The sequence below is a fragment of the Leptonotus elevatus genome, chromosome 18, assembly GCF_054856555.1.
Source record: "Leptonotus elevatus isolate MCC_2025b chromosome 18, RoL_Lele_1.0, whole genome shotgun sequence".
Lineage (NCBI taxonomy): Eukaryota > Metazoa > Chordata > Actinopteri > Syngnathiformes > Syngnathidae > Leptonotus > Leptonotus elevatus.
This window is the reverse complement of record NC_141256.1, coordinates 15,585,783-15,610,643: the sequence shown is the minus strand read 5'-3', so window position 1 is coordinate 15,610,643 and position 24,861 is coordinate 15,585,783. Positions and strand designations below refer to the sequence as shown.

The 24,861-nt window shown below is 42.7% G+C and overlaps 2 protein-coding genes across 3 annotated transcripts; one reads left to right on the top strand and one right to left on the bottom strand.

Annotated features, from left to right (window-relative positions):
* Nucleotides 1-522: 522 nt before the first annotated feature.
* On the bottom strand, nucleotides 523-6,026 carry gpatch2 (G patch domain containing 2). The gene is made up of 10 exons (XM_086060399.1): nucleotides 5,866-6,026; nucleotides 4,686-4,929; nucleotides 4,030-4,589; nucleotides 3,728-3,792; nucleotides 3,391-3,585; nucleotides 2,671-2,767; nucleotides 2,556-2,595; nucleotides 2,416-2,480; nucleotides 2,246-2,334; nucleotides 523-1,685 (listed from the first exon to the last, which is right to left on the bottom strand). The coding sequence occupies exons 1-10, from the start codon at nucleotides 5,913-5,915 to the stop codon at nucleotides 1,516-1,518; spliced, it is 1,575 nt and encodes a 524-aa protein (XP_085916525.1). The 5' UTR covers nucleotides 5,916-6,026; the 3' UTR covers nucleotides 523-1,515.
* Nucleotides 6,027-7,112: 1,086 nt separating this feature from the next.
* On the top strand, nucleotides 7,113-24,806 carry lpin1b (lipin 1b). 2 transcript variants are annotated; one of them, XM_086060805.1, is made up of 19 exons: nucleotides 7,113-7,571; nucleotides 12,200-12,403; nucleotides 12,475-12,570; nucleotides 14,361-14,653; nucleotides 16,607-16,708; nucleotides 16,786-16,912; nucleotides 16,991-17,189; nucleotides 17,413-17,506; nucleotides 18,479-18,663; nucleotides 18,750-18,843; nucleotides 19,668-19,737; nucleotides 20,111-20,197; nucleotides 20,844-21,041; nucleotides 21,218-21,366; nucleotides 22,119-22,205; nucleotides 22,288-22,440; nucleotides 22,550-22,664; nucleotides 23,503-23,606; nucleotides 23,690-24,806. In XM_086060805.1, exons 1-19 carry the CDS (start codon nucleotides 7,497-7,499, stop codon nucleotides 23,862-23,864), a joined length of 2,607 nt encoding a protein of 868 aa, XP_085916931.1. In that variant the 5' UTR covers nucleotides 7,113-7,496; the 3' UTR covers nucleotides 23,865-24,806. The 2 variants fall into 2 exon arrangements, with proteins under 2 accessions (XP_085916931.1, XP_085916932.1); XM_086060806.1 differs by lacking the exon at nucleotides 7,113-7,571 and adding an exon at nucleotides 10,432-10,609.
* The last annotated feature ends 55 nt before the right edge of the window (nucleotides 24,807-24,861 follow it).

The window sequence follows — 24,861 nt, the reverse complement described above, 5'->3', positions numbered from 1 at the left end:
TGTTCACAATATGTTGTAAGTGTATTTAAATAAATTCCAATGTGATGAGAAGACGCGGGAGGACTATTTGACGGCTTAATCGACACGCCAGCGCAAAGCTCTTGTCCACATGACTGTCACATTTTTGTATGTATACTTCACTCTTTTGCTTTCTCTCCGTGACCTGCATGCACTCATGGTTGATAATGAGGCGCTCTAAAGGCCAGGTCATTATTATTTTTTGAAATGCGGCGCTGAGGATACGTACACGGTTCCATCCACATAACTTTTACCGGTTCAAGCATGCACGTTGGTCTATGATCTCTGTCCCACAAAAAAGAAAAAGAAAAAAAAGAAAACAACAACAAACAATGCACCCGTGTCTCCTCTGAAGAGGAGACAACGTGCGAGCACTTAACATGAACAGCAGGAGGGACGGAGGATTCCGCAATTGCAAGAAATGAGACGCATGAAGAAACAAATCTCTGAATTCATTTCTTTTGGGTCAAATTGCGTTGGAGAAGAATCAGCTCTGTCCTCCACTTGGTGTCAAGTCACTTTTTATTGGACCTTTCCTGTACAAATGAACATCTTCTTCTAACAGGTCATGATCACAAACAGCCACATTGACGGCAATCAAAACAATAATAGTCATTTTAAAGGAATACAAAAAAGAAAAAACATGATTAGAATTCTTCGGTCTTGTATCGATTTCAATTGTAATCCAATGCACAATCTTGTAGGTAACTTGCTAGCTTAAAACGCCATTAAAACCAGTTCCTTTTTTTTTTTACTACTTTAATGTTAACAATAACTATCATCAAAACTGTTCTAAATTAAAAAATAATAATAATTTATGCCAAATAGTACAACATACATTTACCTTGAGGAGCAAAACAAACAGAGTCACATGCATCCATCCATAAACTATCACTTCATGACACTAAAAGAACCTTTAAAAGGGTTACTTTACTTTATTTTATTTTCAGCAGTAAGAAGTTCATATTTTGTCTATAATTCATTTGATACCTTCATTATTTTCCATGTACAATTAATACCTTTAAAAACACATTCTGTCGACCAATCATGGCTCAGTGCGCGAACGTCACATGACCGAAGTCAGAAAAGCGGCGATTGGTTGCTACTTGAGCACCTGTGATGTCATTTTCAGTGGCAAAATGTGTTTTTAATGGTTTTATTTCTACATGGGGAACACATTAAAATACTGACTTTTTATTGCCCAAAAATGGCTAAATGAGTCAAGTATCCTTTTAAATACGCTCCAGATTGTGCGCAGCATCAGACATGTCACTGACCTGCGTAGTTCAAGCTGGAGTTCATCAGTGGCTCATTTATCTGGTGGCCTGACGCTTGTTTACTGAGGCAGAAAAGGTCATAAAGATGTCTTCCAACGCGGGGGGGTTCAGTCTTGGCTTCGGGTCACTTGCGTCTTCCCCAATATGGGAAATCCATTATCTTCCCGCAGATTTTCCTCCCGCAGCTTTGAGGTGGCAGAACGAGTCGCCTCTTCGGCGGTCAGTTGAAGCCCAACCCCGCGCCTTTCGGTCTCTGCAGGGCCCGGATGGGCTCGGTGATGCCCCGCCCGTCGGGGCCCAGGCCCGCGCCCGGGCTCCATCCCATGCTCTGCAACATGCGGTTGCCCAAATTCGTGTCGGGAATGGGCGGCACGTTCTCGCCCACCACCGCTGAAAGCAAGATGACGCGCGGGGAGAACAACGGGGACGATTAATTATGGATTTGCTCTCCAGCTGGAGTGTAAACCAGTCGTTAATAATTATGGAGACAAATCCTGGAGAAAGCCAATTTAATTTCACTGTGTATATTAAACATTAAACACTGGTGAGTGTATTAATCCAGAAGAGATTGTGGTCATTTTATTTCCAACTCTTCCTAGAAGTCGAGTTACACGAGAGGCCCTCATTACGTCTTTTAATCCTCGATTTATTTGCGTGCAGGGCTGAGTTAAGCCGCCCTCTCGTTTACGCACTCCAGGGCCAAGTTACAGGAGGTTCCGGGCCAAAACTTTTTGCGTTTGTCAGCCACCTGCTCTGGCACTGTACGGCGGTGAGATGGAGGCCAGTGGGGCTGATGAGCTTATCCGACATCTTTGTGACCGACAGCTGAGTCTGGTCTGGCTAAGCTTCGTTGAGTTAAGTTTGTTTTCTTTGTCCATGTTTATATTTAAAAAAAAAAAACGATTGTATGCAAATGAAATGAAACAAAGTAGACGTGGACATCCAAGTACCTGAGGGCGCCGAGGACCCGAGGGGAGCTGCCTTCCGCCTCCGCTTGACGTCGCCCATGCACAGAGAACCGAGGTGGCCGCTCGTCTGTCTGCCAGAAGAGATACGAGGATGACGACATTTCGGAACGAGGAAGACGACGAGAACCAAGCGGCAGCTGAGGTGTCCTCACCTGTTAGCCGTTTTTACAGAGCAGCTCCTGCGATGGCCTCGCTCCGTCCGGGGGTCCCAGTGTAACTGCGGCCAAGGGGGGGATAATCTTAACAAATGTCTTCGATTACCAATCTTGCGGCGTGCGGCCTGAAGGCTCACCTGTCCATGTTCCTTCCTTGAGCTTGAGCTGAACCACGACCTGTTGAGGGCGACAATTAAGCCGATGTGACGTAGCCAAATAAAATGTGCATTTTAAAAAAGGACACTAACTCACCCGTGGCCGCCGTCGAAACCCTGACCGCTGCCGCCCTGCAGCCCGTCGTCGCAGGTCCTTGGGTGTCCGTGGAGTCGGCTGAGCCGGGCCTGGAACCCTAACGGGCACACAGCACTGCTGGTAAGCAATAAGCGCATCTCCAAAGTGAAACAAAATGCTAAAATCTAGCTGTTGTAATGTATTTGTATTTATGACAACATGTTTATCAGTGTTACTGATAAACATTAGCTTTGATTTCCCCCTGGCGCCCCCTACTGGTAGAATCAAAAACGGAATGTATTAAGTTATGAGCTTGTACCAAGGTTATTTTAGCTAACGAAAAAACAAAAATTCAAAAAACATTTTCGTTAAAGAAATAAAATGAAAACAAAAATGTTTTTTAAGAAACGAAAACTGGAACTACATTTTACGTTTACAAAACTAGCTATAATTACAGTGGAAATGCTTTGTTTTGGATGATTTTAAATGTGATTTTAAGCAGATTTATTTTGACCATGGTATTTTTTAAATATTGCGCATAAGTAATAATTGTTTTTTAACTAAACTAATACTGAAACTAACTCAAACTAAATGAAAACTAAGTATTTATTAAATAACTAAAACTAAAACGAACAGAACCACCCTGAAAACTAAATAAAACTGACTAAATTTAAAAGACAAAAACAAAATCAAAACTAAGTAAAATGAATATACCCAAACTATAATAACCCTGGCTCGTACCTCTCCTGGTGTCGGGGGTCATGAGGGGGAAGGAGCCCGAGAGGATGTTGTTGAAGACCGGGTCGTTCAGGTCCAGCTCTTCTGCGCCGGCGTCCCTCTCCCACCAGGGGATGACGCCCGCCACCCCGCACGCGCCCCCGCTGCCAGAGAACCCGGGTTCACCCTCGCAAAACCAGTCGCTCTGCTCATCGTCACCTGCGAGTGATGTTTGCATATGAACGGCTGTTGAAATGTGGGGGGGAGGGAGGGGCCTTTTTCGCCGTTCCCTTATTTGTCGATGGTAATGTAGTGTAAAGTCAGAAAGTGCACTTGAAACATGATCTTGAGGAGCGCGTACCTTGTCGGCCTTCATCGTTGGTGTAGAGGCCTCCATCGCTGCTGTTACTCACGCTGCTGGTTTCACTAAAGCACAGAAGGACAGAACATTTTGTGGTAAAGATGAAAAGGCAACTGAATCCCCCAAAAAATATTGAGACGAATCACGTGGATTTTCATTTATTTTCAATTATTTTATATTTACATTGATGATTCATCTTGAACTTTTGACCTCCAAGACTCGCGAGATTTAGCAAGGGTGACAAAATGGCCTCTTATGAATATTCAGGCTGGAACAGGAAGAGAAAAAGTGCAAACCCTCACCACCTGTCGCTCATCTCCTCATCGGAGCCCTTGTGCTCCTCTAGTTCCATTTTGTCCTTGCATCCGTCCACCAAAGACGAGACGGGCTCCTCGCTCTCCACCACCACGCCTTCATCGGCAGCCTCTGCCCCCAGCCTGTGGGGCGCCAGCTTCCTCTTCTTCATTCTGTTCTTCCCGCCCGCCGCCAGCAGCGGGCCGCCGCCCCCGCAGATCTCCATGGCCGCCCTGCCTTCGCCGGGACTAAGCCGCCGGGGTCCGGCACCGGCCGCGCGAGCCTTTGGGATGTACGGGGGGGCTGGCATCACAGCGGAGGGGGGTTCCGACTCAGCGGGGGGGTCCACGGCCATTCGCTTGACCTTGCGCCGTCGCCGGAGACTGCGCATTCCCTCAGCGGACCCCAGGACGCCCTGGTCATCCGGCCACAGGGGCCTCTTGCTCCGACCCGTTTCGGACGTCTGCGGGGTTCGGCGTTTGGGGCCCAGCTGCTCGTCCGAGTCGCTGTTGTCCCGAGCGTGGCTGTTGGCAGCTGACACGCCACCTGTGCCGGCACGGTAGTCCTGCTGCAAAGTAAAAAAAAAAATTCATTAAAGCACTTGACACATTTATTTAAAAAATCTTCCTCCACTCCAGTCTTGTCGGTGTAAGTGATGCCTCACCTTGTGCTCTTCAACGCTGGACTCGGAGCCCTCGCTCAGGTGGCCCGTCTCCCAGGGCGGGTGCGGGTTGTCGGAGCGCCGTTTCCGGCCCCTGCGCTTCCTGGCCTGTCTCTTCAGCAGGCAGCCCACGGTCAACGCGTGGTCTCCGCCGTCGCCGAAGCCACCGCGCGCCGCCTGCTCCGAGCTCTCCTCCAGGGCTGACACCAGGTCATGGACCAGCTCGTCCATCGTCCGGCGAAAGTGCCTGAGGGGAAGATGTTTGCGTATTTTAAGTGGGATACGCATGCATTGTGTAACATTCAGTGCTAATTTGAGTGTCCGCTGTGCCTTTTGAGTGTGTATGGCTATGAAAGGTTGGGCCTAGCTTAGTGAACATTGTGAGCATCAGCAAATTATAAAGTTTGCCAAATATAATATTCATTGTGAACTGCTGTTATATTGCATTTTTGACAAGATGGTGGAATTCGGAGATCGATTAAGCCAGGCAACAAATGCACTGGAATATATTTTTTATAGTATCAGTAATTTTATTTTCCTGCAACGAGTTACTCAAGTCAAGATGCTTTTACCCCCTCCTTTTTTTTTCTTTTTTTTTTACAACATGTACTATTTGTTTTGACAATAAACAGCACTCGAACGGGACAAGTAGGCAGTCACTGAAGGAGCCACAGACAACTGTCTCAATTTGGAAAGTCGTCACAACAGACATTTATATTTTGATGACGTTCAACCTCAAAATCACGACAATTTAACGCTACCGCTCGAGTTGGTTTAGCTGTACACGTAATTTCCCAGATAATTTGTATTCACAAAGAAAACAGTGTAACAATAACAAACAAACGAAGCATCTCTTGTTTTGTTTTTATTTGTTTTTTTCCAGCCATAAAATCAACTTGTCTTGTTAGCATCGGATGCTAGCAACACTTGTAGTTACCATCTGCTCACTTGTAACTCTTGACAGCCATTTAAAAACGCAACTAAGCTCTAATCGCATCCACTTACGTTCATTAGTTGTCTTTAGACAAGACACAAAAAAAAACCACGACGACGAGGAAGCTAGGATGCTAACGTGATAGCACTGCTAGCTATAGCCGACCTTAGCCGGCTGCTGCTTTCAGCGTCAGACGACAACAATTTCCTTCTTTTTTTTTTTTTTTCTTTGAACAAAATGACGACCTACCAGCCGTTCCCCGCTTTGCCGATGCTTTTTCGGTTAGCCGCGCGGAACATTAAAGCCACCGAATGCCGTGCACCTTTAACCAGAAATGACGAGTGGACATTGAAACATCACAAGCACCATCCTGACACAAAAGCGATTCCAGGAGGACAGAAAACACTGAACGCAGCGATAGGTATTGGGGCCTTCACTTACCCTGGGGAAATCGGACTCTCGGAGAAATCGGTGGTTTTATGTCGAGAACATTCATTTATTTTTTGTTAAACTAATACATTTCTACCTTTTACATTCTAATAATAACGTATATAAAAGTGTGACTGTATCACCTAATAATCAATCTTACGGCTTAAAAGTAATAGTCAAAAAAGTTTTTGCTAATTTCGGAGGGCCACAAACAACCCGAGCGCAGTAGTCTTCCCTCGCCATATCACGGTTTTTTTTTCGGTCTTACTGTATTGCAAATTTTAAATTATGCGTCTCTAACTATTTTATACAAATTTCTGCTATACAAAATTTGCATATGAGATTTTATTTTTCTACATTGCGGGATTTTGTGCGGATCACTTCTCCACACAAATGTGATTAATAATACGAGTAAGGAAGGAAAGAATGAAGACAGAATTACCACGATTTGACATAATTCCACAAACTCAACTCAACTTTACTTTTTTCAAAATTTAGTTTGTATTTTTGGTCAAATGTTTTCTATTTTTTAATTTTAAATCGTAAATATTAAAACGTTTTAATTGATGCTGGGTTTATTATATTAAGTTTACATTTTATGATTTTATATATTTTTGTAATTTTTTGTTTTTAGCATATAAAGTAAGGCCAAAGTCATATCACCTCCATAGGAACGGAACTTCCCCGTCTGTATGGAGGAGAATGTGGTGCATTTTATAAAATAAAATACAAAGATTAAAATATGTTTGAACGCACATTTATGATTATTTGTTGACAATCTCATTCTTTACATTGTCAACAAAAGAAAAAATGTCTTAAACTACGTGGATTTAAATATTCGGAAAGATATCCCTTCTTTTTTTAACATCTATTAACAAGGATGGGAAGCGCTTGCACGCTCACATGCAGTTACCCCTTTTAACCACTGGGAGTCAGTGTTGCTCATCACTCGAAGCTGCCGGCTGACCAGTCAAGCACAAACCAAAATGTTACAGGTTAAATTGTGGCTAGTGTAACAGTAATCACACTCGGCACTCCGACAGTCTTGAACCTCAGCCCTGCGGTAATCTGATCTCATTTTGGACGTCAATGACATCGCGGCTGCGGTCAACAACACGGCCTTTGAGGCAACAGGTGTCCCCAGGAAGACGGAATAAGAGTCCAGCCAAGGTCTCCACGACTTTCACGTGTGTACATCTCCAAATCAAACATTCCCAGAAGCCATCCGAGCAGGTGTCCTCGTCCGAAATGCCGAAGAAGTCAGCGGGTCCGGTTCGCTGAAAAGGGGTGGCCTGGTCTCAACTTTCCCCGACTTGAGGGCTCCAAGTAAATTTAGTCTGGCGCACTTGGGAGTTTTGGCGGTCAGACTGATTGAGGCCACCGCGGAGTGAGGATCACCGGACAGGACTCGGGGGGACTTAAACACATTTGTGGATACGTACAATGGAATCATGACATCGGCAGAGGAGGGTGAAGAGCTGGAGGAAGCTGTTGAACACTATTCCACTGACAAAACATGGAGCTGGGTAATAAAAAAGCATGCTAGAAGATGCCAGGGTGGACATCAAGGGTGGGGAAGTCGAATGTGGGCCATACTGAGCGCATGAGGAAAAATATGACTAGTGTATTATATTTATGCTTAAGTAAACATCGTTGGCTAATTTTATGTAGGCTACCACGGCTGGTTAGAATGAATTGCAGTCCCTCCTCACAGTTTTAAAATCGCTTTATTGAAGAAATGGCAACAAAGTCACACTCATTCAAAGTCACAGATGCTACAGTGCAGAACGCGAGGGTGGTGGCCCCAAAGTTGGCAAAAAATAATAATACCAGAACCGCACATGCATATTTTGTATCAGTATTCTGCATAAAGCTTTCAGATCTTCTTCAGGTTGGTGATTTCTCTGACTTACTTACTCCCGAATTCCAAAAACAAGCCTGACACTAAATGTAGCGTTGGAGTAAATATGAGCGTCTGTTGTTTTTCTGTGTGTCCTGCATTTGGCTCGCGGCCAGTCCAGGGTGTTCCTCGCGTTACCCACAACTCAAATGAAGGCAAGCGCTACAAAAAAAATGGGTAGCTCAATGTTTTGTAACTCTTCCTCAGTGGTTTATTTGTTTTCCAATTGCACGCAGGGCTGGTATGAAAGTATAGCATGTTGTTTGTGTGTGGAAAGCACAGATGGGAATGTTCAATAAAACACAGTCGACTGCATAGCGAGTAAGATGAATGTGTAAATCGCTGCGGGATTTCCATATTATGTAGAAAAAGACCATTTCTACAGCAGATTGGAATAAACCCAACAATTTTGCGCCCACAAGGAAATAAGAAACGTATCTCATATGTCAGTTGTGCGTTTCCCTTTCATAGTTCTGGTGGCATTACGTGAACGTTTGTGTCACATCATATGACGCTCGGGGCCAAATCGGAGGCCTCCAGATTGTGAAAGGGATTACTACACGCTACAGCGATACTGTCGAGTCAGCAGAAATGGCGAGAACACTCGCTCCCGGGGCCAATTCGCTCACGTGGTGCCTCGTTTGAATATTGCTTTGTGGAAACGCAACGCGGTGCCAGCTTGTGAGTCAGCACGAAGGCCATGAGTCACGTTTAGGGTTTGGTATTTGGAGACATAGCGAATTTTGGCAACATGAGGGTTTTAAATGGAGAGAACGAGGTGGTGGACTTGAGTCGCGTGACTTGACTCGAGTCCGATTCAAGGACGTGGGATTTGTTTGGCTTCCAAATTTATGAAAGACACAACTCGACTTGATAAGATCCAGAGTACATTTGTTAAAATACAGCCAGAAAAAAATCCCATTAGGTCGTTGCGTGGCTTTTCCACGGTGAGACAACGAGGCGCTCTAAAGCAGCCACAACAAGTCAAGCCAGACTTTAAAGGAAATCCTCCCTCCTCGTTCTTCCGCCTTTCTCTGCATGATGTACACACAGTCACGACCGTGACAACGGGGCACTTTAAAAAAAAAAATTTTTACTCAACCCAAAAAGTTAGAATTGAGAATATCTAAAAGTTTCTTGCTTCATTTATTAACACTGGTTGCCTTGAGATTTTGAGATAGAGGACGGTGATGAGATTGAGATTGATTGGGATTCCCCGGAGGCTGTGTTGCACATTTAGGTCATAAGCATGTTAGTCCTACACGGCGATGTAGCTTGTTGAGTGGGTCATACCTCAAGTTGGCATGCGTCGGGCCTCCTTCCTGGCAATGCATCTCGTTCCTTGAAACCGGTGTAAGAAAAGCTGTCGGTCTCGTGTGTCCTCATAGGACACCGCCGACAAGCTGCAAAATGTCGGTGCCTATTAAAAGGAGGACATTAAAAACAGTTCAATGAACTTAACCTGCCGTATATGCCACATTGTGACAAGATTGGCTTGCCAGATGGGGCAAAAGGCAGAACTTTCCTTCCAGGAGGCAAAAAAAATATCCTTCAATTTGTGTCTTTTTACTGCTTGTGAATGTGAGATTGCACAATGCAATGTACAATTAACTAATTACCCACATTTGACTTTATTTTGGCTGGCAGCCCTCTCCATTCACGCAAATGCACGCCTACACATTACAAGTGGACACAGATACTTGTTAAAAACAAAAATCTAGAAAATGTAAGCAGCAGCCTACTGATTTTAGTCCATTTAATTACCAAGTACTGCAAAGTATCTGTTTTCAAATGTCGGAAGGAAAGTCTGAGAATGAAACACTCAAGTACAGACATCTCAACATTCCACTTAAGTAAAGTTCTTGAGCTTTACATCCATCAAATATTTGCATGGCGTGTTTATGCTCACAGAAGGAGGAGCTAGTAATGATGAGGAGGAAGAGGAAGGAGACTGAATTTCGCACTAAAAAACCGCAAATATGAAGTGTGGCGTCTCGCTGTGTTGTGATTGGCCAAGAGGATCACCTCACAGCATCAGGCCGTCTCGGTGACGTCACCTGTGTAACCACGGTGGAAAAGAACACATTTCAAAAAAAAATTTTTTTAAACATTTGACTCAAATGTTCCCGTTGTACTAATATTACACATGAATAAATAAAATAACATTTCCTTTCATTATTCTTTATCCTTCATCCTTTCCAGTAGGTCTGTGTGCTTAGTTTTTAAATGTATTTTTTTTTGCTGGTTTTGGTATAAGTTTTATCAAGTGAATTTCCCTTCTGGATGAATAAAATATCTATCTATCTATCTATCAACTATCACTTAAGCTAGCTAGTGAGCTACAATAAACGACAAAAAAATGAATCGTCACCGCGGTTGCACTTTCAACGGCGAGTTTTGCAACGTAGCAGCTCGACGCTGATTGGCCGGTGGGCGGGGCCTTCACCGTAGCACGAGACACCAAAGAGGCAGCCAGCCCAGCCAAGCGATGCGTCATCAGCTGTCCGGCGGAATGACTGCTGCATTTCTACTTCATATGATGCCCAATGTAGCTCACGTTTTGTCACGGCGACAACAGTCTGGAGCTTTACAATAGTGGAAGTGGCTGCTTTATAATGCCCCGCTGAGGAAGTGATCGTTTTGTCAACGTATTCAATTCAGAAGGTAAGAGACGACTAGTTTATATCGCTTTAACAGTACCAAGTTGTCGTAATAGTGTCATTTTTCTCTTGTTTTGCTCCAAATATATGATATTTAAAGATCAATGACTGCAGTCAACGTTGAGCAATTGAAATCCTTGCTATCCATTTTCAAGGCACATACTACAACTTTGGATGTTTCCACTAATGCCATCCATTCGTCAAGTCTAGTGTATGACCTGTAAAAGTGCAAAAGTGTGCACAGGTTCACATCCGTGCACTACTAGTACTACTTGCCAAGCACTAAGTACAATTTTTAACGTCAAACCGTTTTGCTTATGGTAATAATATACTAACTAGTAATATGTAATTTTCCTACTTGTGGGCCTCTTTGTCCTACGAGTACATCAACCTAATCAGATATCCAATTACAAAAAATTAATATATGCAAAACCAATAAACATACTACTGTACTCTAGTAGGGGTGAGGAAAGACTAAAAATGCCATCGGAAATGCTGAAATCATATTTTTGCATTCAAAAGCAACTTACAGTATAGTAGGAATGGCATTTGTATTTTTTTTTTAAGTAGCTCACTCAATTCCACACAATTTGCTTTTCACTTCCCACTCGAAATTAGCGTTCCTCTTTTTGTTTCATTTTCATGACAAGTTTTTTTTTTTCTTCAATATTATGAGGCCGAGTGGCTTCAGTTGTTTTGCTTTTCATAACCGTTCCACTGAGGTTTGAGTTGCTTTTTAAGAAATGCAATGGCGGGCCTGGCCATGTAGAGTACACGCGGGTGTCGCGCTACATGGCCATCGGCCATTCGTTTGACATGTTGCAACATTTAAAGACTTTTCAGAAATTCCTCTTTTCCTCTCGGGCCTCAAGAGAACACGCGATGAGTGGTTGTCGCTGGTGTTAATTCCTTTTTTTCCCCACTTTCAAACGAAAAAAAGATCTAAACAGCTCGCATGGCGACAGCAGACGAAGATGAAAGGAGGTTTTAAAAATAGTCTGGAGATGAACTAAACATTGTGGTGTTCTGGGTTTGAATCTCAGCATTACTGTGTGCAGTTTTTTGTCTCGTGTGTATACGCGTTTGTGTGTTTTTTCGTTTTTGCCTGAGTCACGGGTTAGAATGTATTGTAATGCCAGTTTGCCATCCGTCAACTCGTGCTTAGTAACAACACGCAGCCAGCCAGCCAATTGAACACTCCTCGTTGACACCCACGTCACTCACCAGGCTAGCGAGCTAAATATCGGCGAGTCATCTCATAAGTGTATTTGTCACTATTCGACATCTTCCTCCCATTTCTTAGAATACGTGACACATGTATCGCAGTTTGTGTGACATTCATTTTTAACCTTTTTGAACTCGGGTCAGGAAAACGCTTGGGCAAGTTTCCCGCCCTTTCTGGGACGGTAGCTGTGACTGTGGGAATTGTAGGCGCTAATTCCTCTCAGCCACAACATACCAGACAACGTATCGTTAGAATGAAGTTAGAAGTGTTATTACGTTCATAATCCTTCAAGTAGACGCCTCAAATATTTCCAATTGTGACAAAAAAGCCTAATGTGTCCTTTTCTGCTTGCGTTTGCGTCTCCACCAGACCCGTCAGACCATGAACTACGTGGGCCAGTTGGCGGGTCAGGTGTTCGTGCAGGTCAAGGAGCTGTACCGAGGCCTCAACCCGGCCACGCTGTCGGGCTGCATCGACGTCATCGTCGTGCGGCAGCCCGACGGCTCCCTGCACTGCTCGCCCTTCCACGTCCGCTTCGGCAAGATGGGCGTCCTTCACTCGCGACAGAAAGTGGTCAGTAAGTGAAGAGGCAAGCAAAACAAAAAATGGAAAGCGGAAAGCTTAAAAAAATGGATGTTTTATAGGTGGACATGGAGATTAACGGAGAGCCAGTGGATTTGCATATGAAGCTCGGAGACAACGGGGAGGCCTTTTTTGTCCAGGAAATGGAAAACAATCAGGTACAGGCTTTTTTTTTTACATGGTGTTCGCCATTCCCTCTATGAACTGTGCCATTTTTTGTCATATCACAAAAAAATTATGAAAAGCCAAAGAAAAAACAAAACTAATTTTATGGGCTTCATTTGGCTATGCAGAAGTGCAATTTACATTTTGCCACCCTCACGAAGTTACATAAGTTATCAAAAAATGCTAGCAAAACCTGTTAAAAGGCCCATGGTGCAAGGATTCAAAAGAAAATTGATTTCAAATGTAAACACACACGCCTCCATCACAAACAGTGTGACGCGCAATCCCAAATATTTTACATGTGGTCGGTTTGAGGAAATAAGATCACGCTGTGTTTGCAGAGTCGGCGCGGCCGCCAGGAATTTCTTCTTTTCCTTTTATAGCTGAACCACGTTCTTCCGTTTCCCAGAAAGCATTTACTAACCTATATTCCAGTATGGCCATAAATCGTTCATATTTCCTGTTTTTAACGCCAAATTCAATACATTGAAAATAATTGCTGAAAACATGCAAAGTTTTAGTGCCAACAGTCAACCCTTCCCCACTCTATCAGAACTTAAACATCTTTGTTCACAGTTAGCTAGCTAGCTTGTCTGCTGGCCTGGTGGTCTTTAAGTGTGAGCAAAAGCGGATAAGCGAGAAAGTGGAAGTAAAAAAAATAAGTCGGACGTGAAAGTCAACATGTCGACAGCGACATCGCATGGCAGGCTTTGAGCGCCTCGTTGTTGTGGCGTGGAAAAGCCACCGGAGGCTTTCAACTGAATTTACATTAAAATAACTGGCAAAAAAAAGTTGACAGCTAATTATTGTAAAATCTCAGTTAATTACTGTAACAATCTTTTCCAGCATACTAATATACATTTATTTTCCCTTTAAATGGAATTTAAGTCTTTGGAGGCTATTACAAGCCAATCACAACTCAAGTTCATGGAACACGATAAAAGAAGAAGCAGTTCCCCATTTCTTGGAAAGCATTTTTTTTGTGTGTGTGGACATCCCATGTACGTGACAAAATGAGCAGCTGAAATACATGCACAAGCCATAAACTACCCCGAGACTGCGGAACGGCGTCAACAAAGGAAGACGGTGATTTATTTCACCCGGAGTAGAACAGGAAAGGCAGAGGGGTTATTTCCCCCCCGAGTTGAAAAAAACGTGACGACTATTACGCAGACCACAACATCATATGTTTCCGAACTCACTTGCCCGCTTCTGCCAAGAGATATAGACACACGATATGGAGCTACAGTAGAACCTCCTGAAAAGTGCTCTACTTTCCTGGAGCCAAGTGTGATTAAAACTTTTTTTCTTCCCTGCAGCTTTTTATAGTTTCGCTTGTACTTGGAAACGCCAGACAAAGAAGGAACACGTTTGGCAATCACACTAAAGGCCATAAACATGCATACAAAAGCTAACTAGCATGCATAGCTTGAAGTTGTAGGGTTAAGATAAGGGTAAAGATTATCAAGTTATTCTGTTGCCTTCATTCTGAACTCAAGTTCAAGTTGAACTTTTCACACAACAATTTAACTTTGTTCAATTTACTGGACTGTGACTTCCTGTTTCCACAAAACAGTAGCGCTAGCGAGACTAAGCTAGCATTAGCACTCTAAGCAAGCCAACGTTAGCCGTGGTTGCTATGCTGGTAGCATGACTCAGTTGTAACAGAGTGCTAATATAACATTAATGATTTTAAATTGTATTTTTTGGAATGTTTTTTTTAGAAAAATTGTATTGTCAGTTTTTCCACGGTAGCCGACATGTTATGTATTGATGTCAACAGGAAGTGGTTCCCTCCTACCTGGCCACTTCGCCCATCCTTTCGGACGGGCTGGTTCTGATGAGCTCCTCGCTGATGGGGAAGAGTTCTGGGCCACCCGTGCAGACCTTGGGCTCGGCGGGGAGCAGCGGCGAGAACGGCGCGGCGGCCATGATGGTGATGGTGAAGAAACGAAGGAAGAGGAGGAGGAAGGCACGGATGGACAGCTTGAAGAGGGAGGACAGCGGCGACTACTCGGAGGACGAGGACATGTTCACCATTGACATCAGCTCTGATGAAGAGATGGAGAGCAACAGGTGAGCAAAAGGAGGAACGTGAGCCATGTTTCTGCCAATTTTTGTAATGCAGTAGTATCTTCAGATACGAGTGACTTGAGTTTTTTTATTCCGCTTTGACTTGCAAGCAAACATTCGCGATACGAGTGCTGTATGGTGGCAGTGAACTCAACTTGGCACGAGAATTGCACATCGTGTATTTAAAACCACATAACTTTACCTTCTGCTAGCTTAATGCTAATACATAATGGGAAACACCATAGACGTGCTAACGAATAGCATCTTTGAGGCGGTGATGTATCACTTCAAGGAACGGATACGTGAAGCATCAAGACATATGGATGGACAAAACAATTCATAAAGGCGTATTAGTTGCAAAACTCTTCTTTGTTTGTTTCTACATGACTGTATTATACTGCCCCCCGGTGGCCAAGTCACTCACACCGGGAAGAGCTTCTGTTTTATGTAATGATGTATAAAGCTACTATTAAACCCCCACACGTACGCAATAAATACAAGTGGCTCAGTCAGCCAGCAAATACATCACTGAGGAAAGCCATATGGAAAACATCAGCACGTGAACGTTTACGTACTCCAAGCGTCTTGGCCAACGCGACGTTCTGAAATCAAGCCTGCCTCGCATCCAAAACAGTTAAGCATGTGCAGTATGCGGGTCAGGCATGCAGCATTTCTGCAGGCCCGATTTACTGAAGCGTGCAGAAACAAATCTACATGTACATCCGTCATCATCTAGGTCACATTTAATATGATATGTGCAAGATGGGCGTGAGATCTAAATTTGGACTATGACACTATAAAAGACAAGACTAAAGAATGTATAACTTGACACCTCTGACCTCATTGTTTTTTTTAAGAGGAGGGTTAGACGAGCCAATAAAATGTTATGAGAAAGAAATGTCAACAAGTTGAACCGATCATTTTCAGCATAGTTGGTGTTAAAAAATGTTAATGTCTAAATCTATATTTACACTTTGCATATAGCCCACAATGTTGCGACGTGTGCGTTTCACGCTTTTGGGTACATAGCGGAGGCTCACAAGTTCCAACATGAGCTTGTGCAAACAACCCGTGAGCAGATAAGTCAATTCCAGCATGAAAATTAAATTTACAGAACTCATAGAAAAAAGAAAAAAAAACATTTTACTATCATTTTTTTAAATGTTGGATACCAGTACGAGTAGTCACTGATAAAGTACTTGTAATATATGATAAAAACAAATTCTATATCCCAAAATAGCATGAAATTAAAGGTGCATTGTGCCGTTTAAAAAGGTCATGTTAAAGCTTTTTCTACATCATGCATGCTCCACCAATGCCCAGATGAGTACAAAGAGCCCTGACTGTATTCCTCTGACTGCACCTATCAGATTTTCCCTTCCCTTTATAGTAGAGTGTGCAGACCCTCACACTCCACAGTTTCTTTGGGGAGCGAAGGGGCGCAGTGGCTGGTATTTAAAAAACTTTGATATTTACTCAACAGCCGACCGTCGCCATTTGGGGGGAATAGGGACTGACCCGGCTAACGAAAACGGAAAAGCCACGTATAATTGATGTCAGTTGAAATGCATGAAAATATAAAAATACATAAAAAAAATGCTGATAAGCGTTAAATAAAGCATGTAATGTCATATTTTGTGGAGCCAATCAATGACGTCGCGGATCAATTGGGCAAATTAAGACATTACAGCCGATCACTGATTTTGCATAAAATGCTAAATATTGTCCGATCACAATCCAGCCGATCAGTTCAGTGTGAAGTCTATAGCATACTATAAAATTTGATATAAATGCATAGTCATTAATTAGCATACTTAAAAAACATCTTTTTTTTATTTTTTTTTATTCTTCATTCCCCCCAAAAAATGCAGAGGGAGGGTCCTTTTGAACCAATTTTGTTTCTTAGTCTTTCTGACTGGGATTGCGTCTAATGACACGTTGCACTTTGTGTTCCAGACCCTCCCCCTCCAGGGAAGCGGCAGTCGGGCCGACCGGCTGTTCTTTCAAGCAACCCGCCGTCTACGCTCGCTCCGACGGCGACTGGAGTCCTCTCCACAGGTGCGGCGTTTGCTCAGAACTCAATTGGAAATTGCTGCGTTATGTTGTTGTAAAAACGTCTTTTGTTTCCCTCTCAGCCCTGGAAACTCTCGTCCCGCTTCTCCCAAAAGCGACTCGGAGCTCATGACGAAACCGTCCGACGAGGGCAGTCACGATTCGGCCATGCACTGGGCCTGGGGGGAGCTGCCGCAGGCTGCCGCCGCTGTAAGCGTCATTAATAAGTCCCTCGGATGAATGTTTAATGTCCTCTGCATGTAACCTGACCCCTGACCTCCGCCGCAGTCATCCGTCCTCTCAACGAAAGTCGAGCCGCCGGCGGTCGCTCCCGTGTCCATCCCGGTATCGGAGAGCACGCACTTTCGAGCCATTCTCGATGAGGAGCCGGCCGTCGCCGCGGCGATGGAGACGGACTCGTCGAGGGCGGAGACTTCGGCGGCGGACGGCGCGGTGGGAAAGAGCGACTCTCCGTCCAAGAAAAAAGGTCATACGAGATATGAGATTCATTTGCTGACTTGTAACTCAAATCATCATTCCCCTATTGAAATGAATGGAAATGACATTTTCAGAATAGGCAGCCAACAAAACGTGTACTTGGTTGTTTAATTTACCTTCACTGGGTGGATGTGCACACTTCCGTCTTTTTGTGTACAGGCCATTAAAAAGTCAACATTCATGTCTGAAATGGAAAATGTGTGCTCTTGTAGACAAAAGGAGCCGACATCTGGGTGATGATGGCGTTTACTTGGATGACCTCACAGAGCTGGAGCCCGAAGTGGCCGCCTTGTATTTCCCAAAGAGGTAAGGCATATATTTGTAATTTACTACTTACCAATTTTTGGAACCTACCCTTGATGTGCTATTTTTACACACTAAAGCCATGGCATAAAGTAGTGCTTTGGTGCCAAGGAATATGTTGAAGTCAGCATGGGAGCTTCTTTTAGACAGGCCAAATCCATGTCAAATAGAAAAGTAGTGCTTTGCTGCCATCTTGTGGCATCTATATGCAATTACAGCAGTGCCTTGAGATACAAGCTGAAATCCAAACATTTGTACTGCAAATCATCTTTCCCCATTGAAATGAATGCAATCGCCATTAATCTGTTCCAACCCCCCCCCCCCAAAAAAATGTAATTTGAAAAATTGCAATCTTTAACATTGTACTTCATAAAAACATACAGTAATCACATAATGTAATAGAATGAAAATAACTTAAACCATTTTTTCCACATTTTTTGCTTCAATTCGGTGCAGATTGTGCTGCTCCTTCTAGCGTGTGCGTCTTGGCCACTAGGGGCAGTATGATACAAATATACTGTACATGGAGGCAGTCTCAGCTCCTCACTACATCAGTAACATTAGTTGTTCTTTGCAAAGGATAAAGAAAATATGTATGTGAGTGTTGTTATACAAAACACTTTGCTGAGGATTACTGTATTAATTTCGAAATAAAAATTACAGTGTCAAACAATTACATTTTTAATCAGATTAATCACATTTTAGAATTTTGATTCATCACGGTTAATCGCCTAATTAAAAAGGCTTTTTTATAAAAAACAATTTGTACCTGTTATGTGTTAATTCTTTTGACATTTAATGTTATGAGGACGTCTTCACCATTTTTTGATTTTTTGATTGCTCAAACACAACCTGTGCTACCTTTAACGTAACCATCCACTGTCGACTAAAGGATCATCTGTGGTCAATAGTGATTAATTAGTTGATGCTTTAACTTTGACAGCACTAGTATTTTTTTCACCTGGTTTGTCACAGTGACGGCGCCGCAGCGGTAAGGAGCATGTCGGACCCGGGCCTGCGCAGCACCAGTCTCTCCCCGCAGTCGCTGAGCTCCGGGGGAGACAGCGGCGTGGACGGCTTCAGCGACCCGATGGGTGACCTGCCGTCCATCGCCATCTCCCTGTGCGGCGGCCTCACCGACAACAAGGAGATCGGTAAAGGTAAGGCGGGGGGCGGCTCATGCGGGACGACCTCGGGCGCCACAAAAAGCACAACTAACTGTCCACTGACCTGCTTGTACTCACAGAGCAGTTCCACGCCAAGATCATCTCGTACCAGCAGTTTGTTCAGAACCCGTCAGTCATCGACGACCCCAACCTGGTGGTGAAAATCGGCTCCAAGTAAGACACTTGAGGAAAATGGCAAAATGCTACATTTGCTGTCTTAGTTTTGCTGTCATAGGAGGACCACTGAGGACCAAATCTGCCCAAATTAAAAAAAATTTTTTTTTGAATCTCAGTTTTTATTTTTGTATATAAAAAACAAGATAATTTTTTATATATATATATATATATATATATATATAGGTTTTTTGTATATAAAAATAAATAAATAAAAAACGAGATAAAAAATAAATATTTATATTTATTTTGTTGTTTTTTTAATTATATATATATATATATATATATAAATATATGCGTTTTTATTTTCACATTCATTTATTTATTTATTTTTAAAATGTTGACAGTTTTGGTCTTTCATACTCTCAGTGGCCAGGTACAGGTACACCTGCACAAGGTATCCATCCATCCATTTAAGACAGAAATTAAATCACGGTCAAATAAAGTCTTAACCCCCAATATTCTTCTTAGGGGAAGTGGCAGTAAAACAGGCCAAAATCCAGATGTCTGTGGGGGGAGTGTAAAAAAGAAGTCTTAAGATCTATATATTTCTACAGAGGGGACTGAATAGAGAATGCTGTCGAACCTGCTGACATCTTATTAGCTATCGGGGGTCACCGAAAGACACGTTGCGTAACTCGCTCCTGGAACGGAACGCACAGTACCGCTAAGTCAGCAGGATAGCAAGGTGCGAAGCCATGTAGCATTGGTTTCGGATGTCAATAAGCTATGCGAGTGTACCTAAAGAAGTGGCCAGCGAGTGTTGTTGTGCCGAGTTTTTTTTTTTTGCTGCAGGAACTGATATAAATACTTTGCTTGTTCAGATACTATAATTGGAGCACTGCAGCTCCCATCATGCTGGCGATGCAGGCTTTTCACAAGCCGCTGCCAAAGGTAGGAAATCACGCACACACGCAATACGAGTGACACACTCGCATCCGTTAGCATTACCCGAATTAGCTTCTTGCTTGCACCGCAACACAATGCACAAGTTAAAGGTTATCTCATGTCAACTCCTTCTTCTGTCCCTCCTCCCTGTTTATTTACAACTCGCTTTCATCCATTAGTACACATGCCTCTCTATTATTTGCTCCGCCTTCCAATTCCTTCTGTGGCATGTCACTGATCTGCTGGGCTACAGCTCTGTAACTTCATCTTCAACGTCTTCATTTGTCACGATTTTTTTTATTTTTTATGGTCTGCTTCTGTTGTCTTAAGTTTATTTTCCTGCCGTTTTGTGTTTGGGGTTTCTCTCCATCCGCTCCAGGCCGCCGTGGAAAACATCATGAAGGAGAAGATGCCCAAGAAAGGAGGGAGGTGGTGGTTCTCCTGGAGAGGACGTAACAGCAAATCGGTACGTTTACATATTAGGTTTAGTTATATAGCACAAGCGCTTGTAAACAAAAGCTTTAAAGAAATTTTAAAGAAAAGTTAAGAAATAAAAAGTAGCTTTCTGAAATTAAATTCCACTTAAATTCCATTTTCCTGCGGCATAACAGTTAAATGCTACTTTACCATGTTTGCTTTGACACCTGACCTCCAAGAACCTGAGAGCCCTGCTGGGTTTACTATTAGCATTTCTTAATTAATTTAATTAAATGTATTAATTAGTTTCCAGTGACCACACTAGTAACGCCAAACATTTGTATCTCAAATTGTTTTTCCTCATTGAAATGAATGGTAATGGGATTAATCCATTCCAGCCTCTCCCCCACCAATGTTTTTTTTTAGGAAAGTAGAAAACAATTTTGTTAAGGAAAGTAGCACTCTGTTGTACTTTATAAAACAGAGGAATATATAATGTAATCAAGAATTACAGTTTGTGCAAAATTAATTAATTGCAACCCTTCTTGGTGTGAGCAATTGAGCCACCAGGGGGCAGTAAAATACAGTCATGAAGACACAAGACGAGTTACACAACTACTGTAAATGGCAGAGTAAACTACACGATTTTTCGTCATTTTTCACAGAGAATCACCTTTAGTTAAACCTTTTTTCAGGATTCCGTCTCGGAACGCGGGGTCAGCGGTGCGGCCGAAGTCGGGTCGTTGGCGAGCCGGCATAAAGAAGAGTCATCGTCCAGCGACGAAGACCACAGGGCGACCAAGCAGAGCTCGGCCGGCGTCCAAGCAGAGGCCGGGATGGCTGCGGGAAGCGTGACGTACAAGAAAACGCTCAGGCTCACCTCCGAGCAGCTGGTGAGGCGATTACTCGTCCAACGTTGGTGTGCTATATCACCATCTTTTTGTCTTACTACAGTATCTACTTCGGTTAAAGGCAATGAAAAAGATAATTTCGTTGTTATTGTAGATTTTCAGCAATTTTTAGTTGTGTGTCTCTCACATGTCGACGTTTGCGTGTCGTGCGAGCGCAGATGTCGCTGCAGCTGCAGGACGGCGCCAACGACGTGGTCTTCAGTGTGACCACTCAGTACCAGGGAACGTGCCGCTGCCAGGGAACCATCTACCTCTGGAACTGGGACGACAAGATCATCATTTCCGACATTGATGGAACCATCACCAGGTGTGTGCGTGTGCATGTGTGTGTGTGTGTGTGTGTGTGTGTGTGTGTGTGGTATTGATCAAGAATTACTGATCATGTCCTCTTTCATTTTCAATCCCAGTAATCAATTTTTAGGCTGATTTTTAAAACTGTAAATTTATTAACTAAAACGACATCTTAGGTTAGTAAAACTAACAAAAAATATAATTATTATATTTAAATGTATTTATTATTATATAAATGTATTATTGATTCATGGTTGACAAAAACGTAAAACTTACCAAAAAACAACAAAATACCACAAAAAAACAACAAAAACTGCAACGATATCATACGCTAGTAAAACCAACTAAAAGTATAATTAAATTAAAATATATTTATTATTTTTTGTTTAAGTTTATCATTTGATTTACGGTTAACAAAAACAAAGTAAATCTAAACAAAAAAAAAAACGTCAGAACAAAAAAGCTTGAACTGAAACTAAAACTAGATCTAACATTAGTAAAACGAACTAAAAGTATAATTGTAGAAAAATTGTGTTTCGTTTTCATGTTTGGCAATATTCATGAGCTTTCGAGGGTAATTTAATATATTTTTATTAAGTATTTATTTTGTGTTATTGTACGTCCGTACAGGAAAAAGAAGGTCACATAAGTGACCTTTGTTGTCTATTTTTAAAAATAATAAAATAAGAATTAAAACCAACTAATTATTGTATTATATTAATATAAAAAATATAATAATAATAATAATATAAAAAATATGAATTGCAGGTCGGACACACTGGGCCACATCCTTCCCACCTTGGGTAAAGACTGGACTCACCAGGGCATCGCGCAGCTCTACCATAAAGTCAGCCAGTAAGCGTTCCGTCATTCACGGTCTGGCATGTCAGTAAAAGTTCCGCTCTAACCGTCAGCCTTCCTCCTCTTCCCACATGAGGAACGGCTACAAGATCCTGTACTGCTCGGCCCGAGCTATCGGCATGGCGGACATGACGCGGGGCTACCTGCACTGGGTCAACGAGAGGGGCACCATGCTGCCCGTGGGGCCCGTCTTGCTCAGCCCCAGCAGCCTCTTTTCAGCTCTGCACAGGTGCGACTAACACATATTGATGCGTGTGTCCATGTGCATGTCACTAGTGCGGCAAAACGGTGTGCTACTGGTACGAATGAACGCTTTCCATACATGGGTGCGTTTCCAGGGAAGTGATCGAGAAGAAGCCGGAGAAGTTCAAGGTGGAATGTCTGACTGATATCAGGAACCTCTTCCACCCCAACACGCAACCTTTCTATGCAGCCTTCGGCAACAGGCCCACGGTAAACACACGCAAGCTCTGATTGGTTGCAATTTAGACTCCATTTTCCTATTGGAAGTAATCCTTCCAATCATGTTCGATTGCGCTTGTCCTCATAATAATTTGACGGTTTAGCGTGGTTTAAAAAGTTAAGTTTTTAGAGGGGATGTCGAAACAGGGCACAATGTGATTTTTTTTCAAAAAGAGACACTGCAGATACGTTTTTCCCTTTGAAAAATTTATTAAATAAATAAATAAAATGCGTCAGTAGGTACTAGTTAGCCTCAAGGGCAACATGAGAAGCTATTTTCTAAAAAAAAATAGCTCACCAGTAATGGGACACTATGACTTAAGAAGAAGGCTAACAAGTTTCTTCTGCACCCAATATTCTACATTTTGTTAAAAAATAAAATAGATTGTGTTCAGTGGGACAAAATGCAGTTTTTCTTCACCCAAAAATAAAAAATAAAAATAATAATTTGTGCAATTTTGATACTGTGATACCGCAATATTTTTGCTAACCGTCACATTCTAATATGGGCCGATGCCAAAGGTTAAATGGAGTCGCTCCGAGGTGTCTAACTAGTGATGGACAAATGAAGCTTCATGAAGCACTTATATTTTTTTACTCCTCTAGATGGCACTCTTGGTTTAAAGATGCAGTGGAAATGTCATCAATTTCCATTGCACTGGCCTTTATCTTTAAACCAAGACCACCATCTAGAGGAGTAAAAAAATATTGCAAGTGCTTCATGAAGCTTCATTTCCTTCACTCCAGACATTTCAAATAGAGCTCAGTACACCAATGTCACAAAATGGATGCCATCTTTCTAACCTTTGGCCTCCATTTTGGTTGTCAGGATGTCTTTTCCTACAAAGAAGTCGGGGTGCCATTGAACAGGATTTTCACGGTGAACCCCAAAGGGGAGCTGGTGCAGGAGCACGCCAAGACCAACATCTCATCGTGCGTAACATGAGGCAAATCCTGATTAATAATAAAAAATAATAATAATTACACCTTGAAGTGACTATCGCCCGCCTTTGTAGGTACGTCCGTCTCGGGGAGGTGGTAGACCACGTGTTCCCCCTCAAGATGCGAGCATCGTCCTCCGACTTCCCCTGCTCGGACACCTACAGCCACTTTACTTACTGGAGGGAGCAGCTCCCCCTGGTGGACCGTCAGGGAACCACACCCCCTCGGACCCCCGTCCCCGGCAGCTGACCTGCGCTACTCGTGGTGTTGGTCACGCAGGATGTACTGGCTGCTACATTCTCAGACTGGGCACTGCACCTTGTAGTATTGAAGTGCACTTTGTGACTGAATAATTTATTCAGGGCAGCTTATTGATTTGAAGTGAGCCTTTATTTTTAGAAGAGGAGCGAAACTTGGCGCCAAATATAGACCTTTATTTTCATACTTGCATCACACACGTGAGTCGTTAGTTGTACTTAATTGCATAGTCCATTGATTTTCTATAGTGCTTATCATTTATTGCAATAAGATCAAGTCTCTCATACGTAGGACAACTTCGGTTTTGACTTTGTATTAAGTGTCAAAAATATTTCAAAGATTTTGAGCAGAGCGCCATCTTGTGGATGTGGTAGGGTATTGCCCCACTCCTAAAAATAACAGCCAATTTAAATGTCTTTAGTACTGGCAACAAAAGAGGGTAAACCTTGTTGTGAAAATGCCCAAAGAGATCAGGGCAAGAAATGAGTCTTACCGATGTCAGGATAATGTGAAGCATATTCGATTGTTTTTGGACACATTATGGTGGGGTGGGGGGGCTAGGTTTTTGTGTATTGAAAGCAAGCTCTTAAAAATATGATTTTTTTGGCATCAAATGCCTTTAACTGCACACATATTTTATATTTGAACGCATCTGTCCTTCACTTCATATGTAAAAAAACAACCTGTCTATAAATGCAATCAAAAGTCATGTCAAAGAAGTTGCTAAGGGAATTTGTCAGTGTCTGAGGGGTGCTTAATGACAAACCAAATGTTCATCAGACATCTGATTTATTACGTGTATGTATATACAGTACTGTAATATGCTTGAAAATGTGTATTATTCTTTCTATGAAAGAGTTTGAAATTTGTCCTAGACCATCCTCACTATTTAAAAGTTAAACCAAGTCAAATAAATGGTCTTACCGAGAGAGAATATAACACTCCAGGCTTCCCCCCTCTGTGTTGTGACGTCTCTGCCTCCATGTAC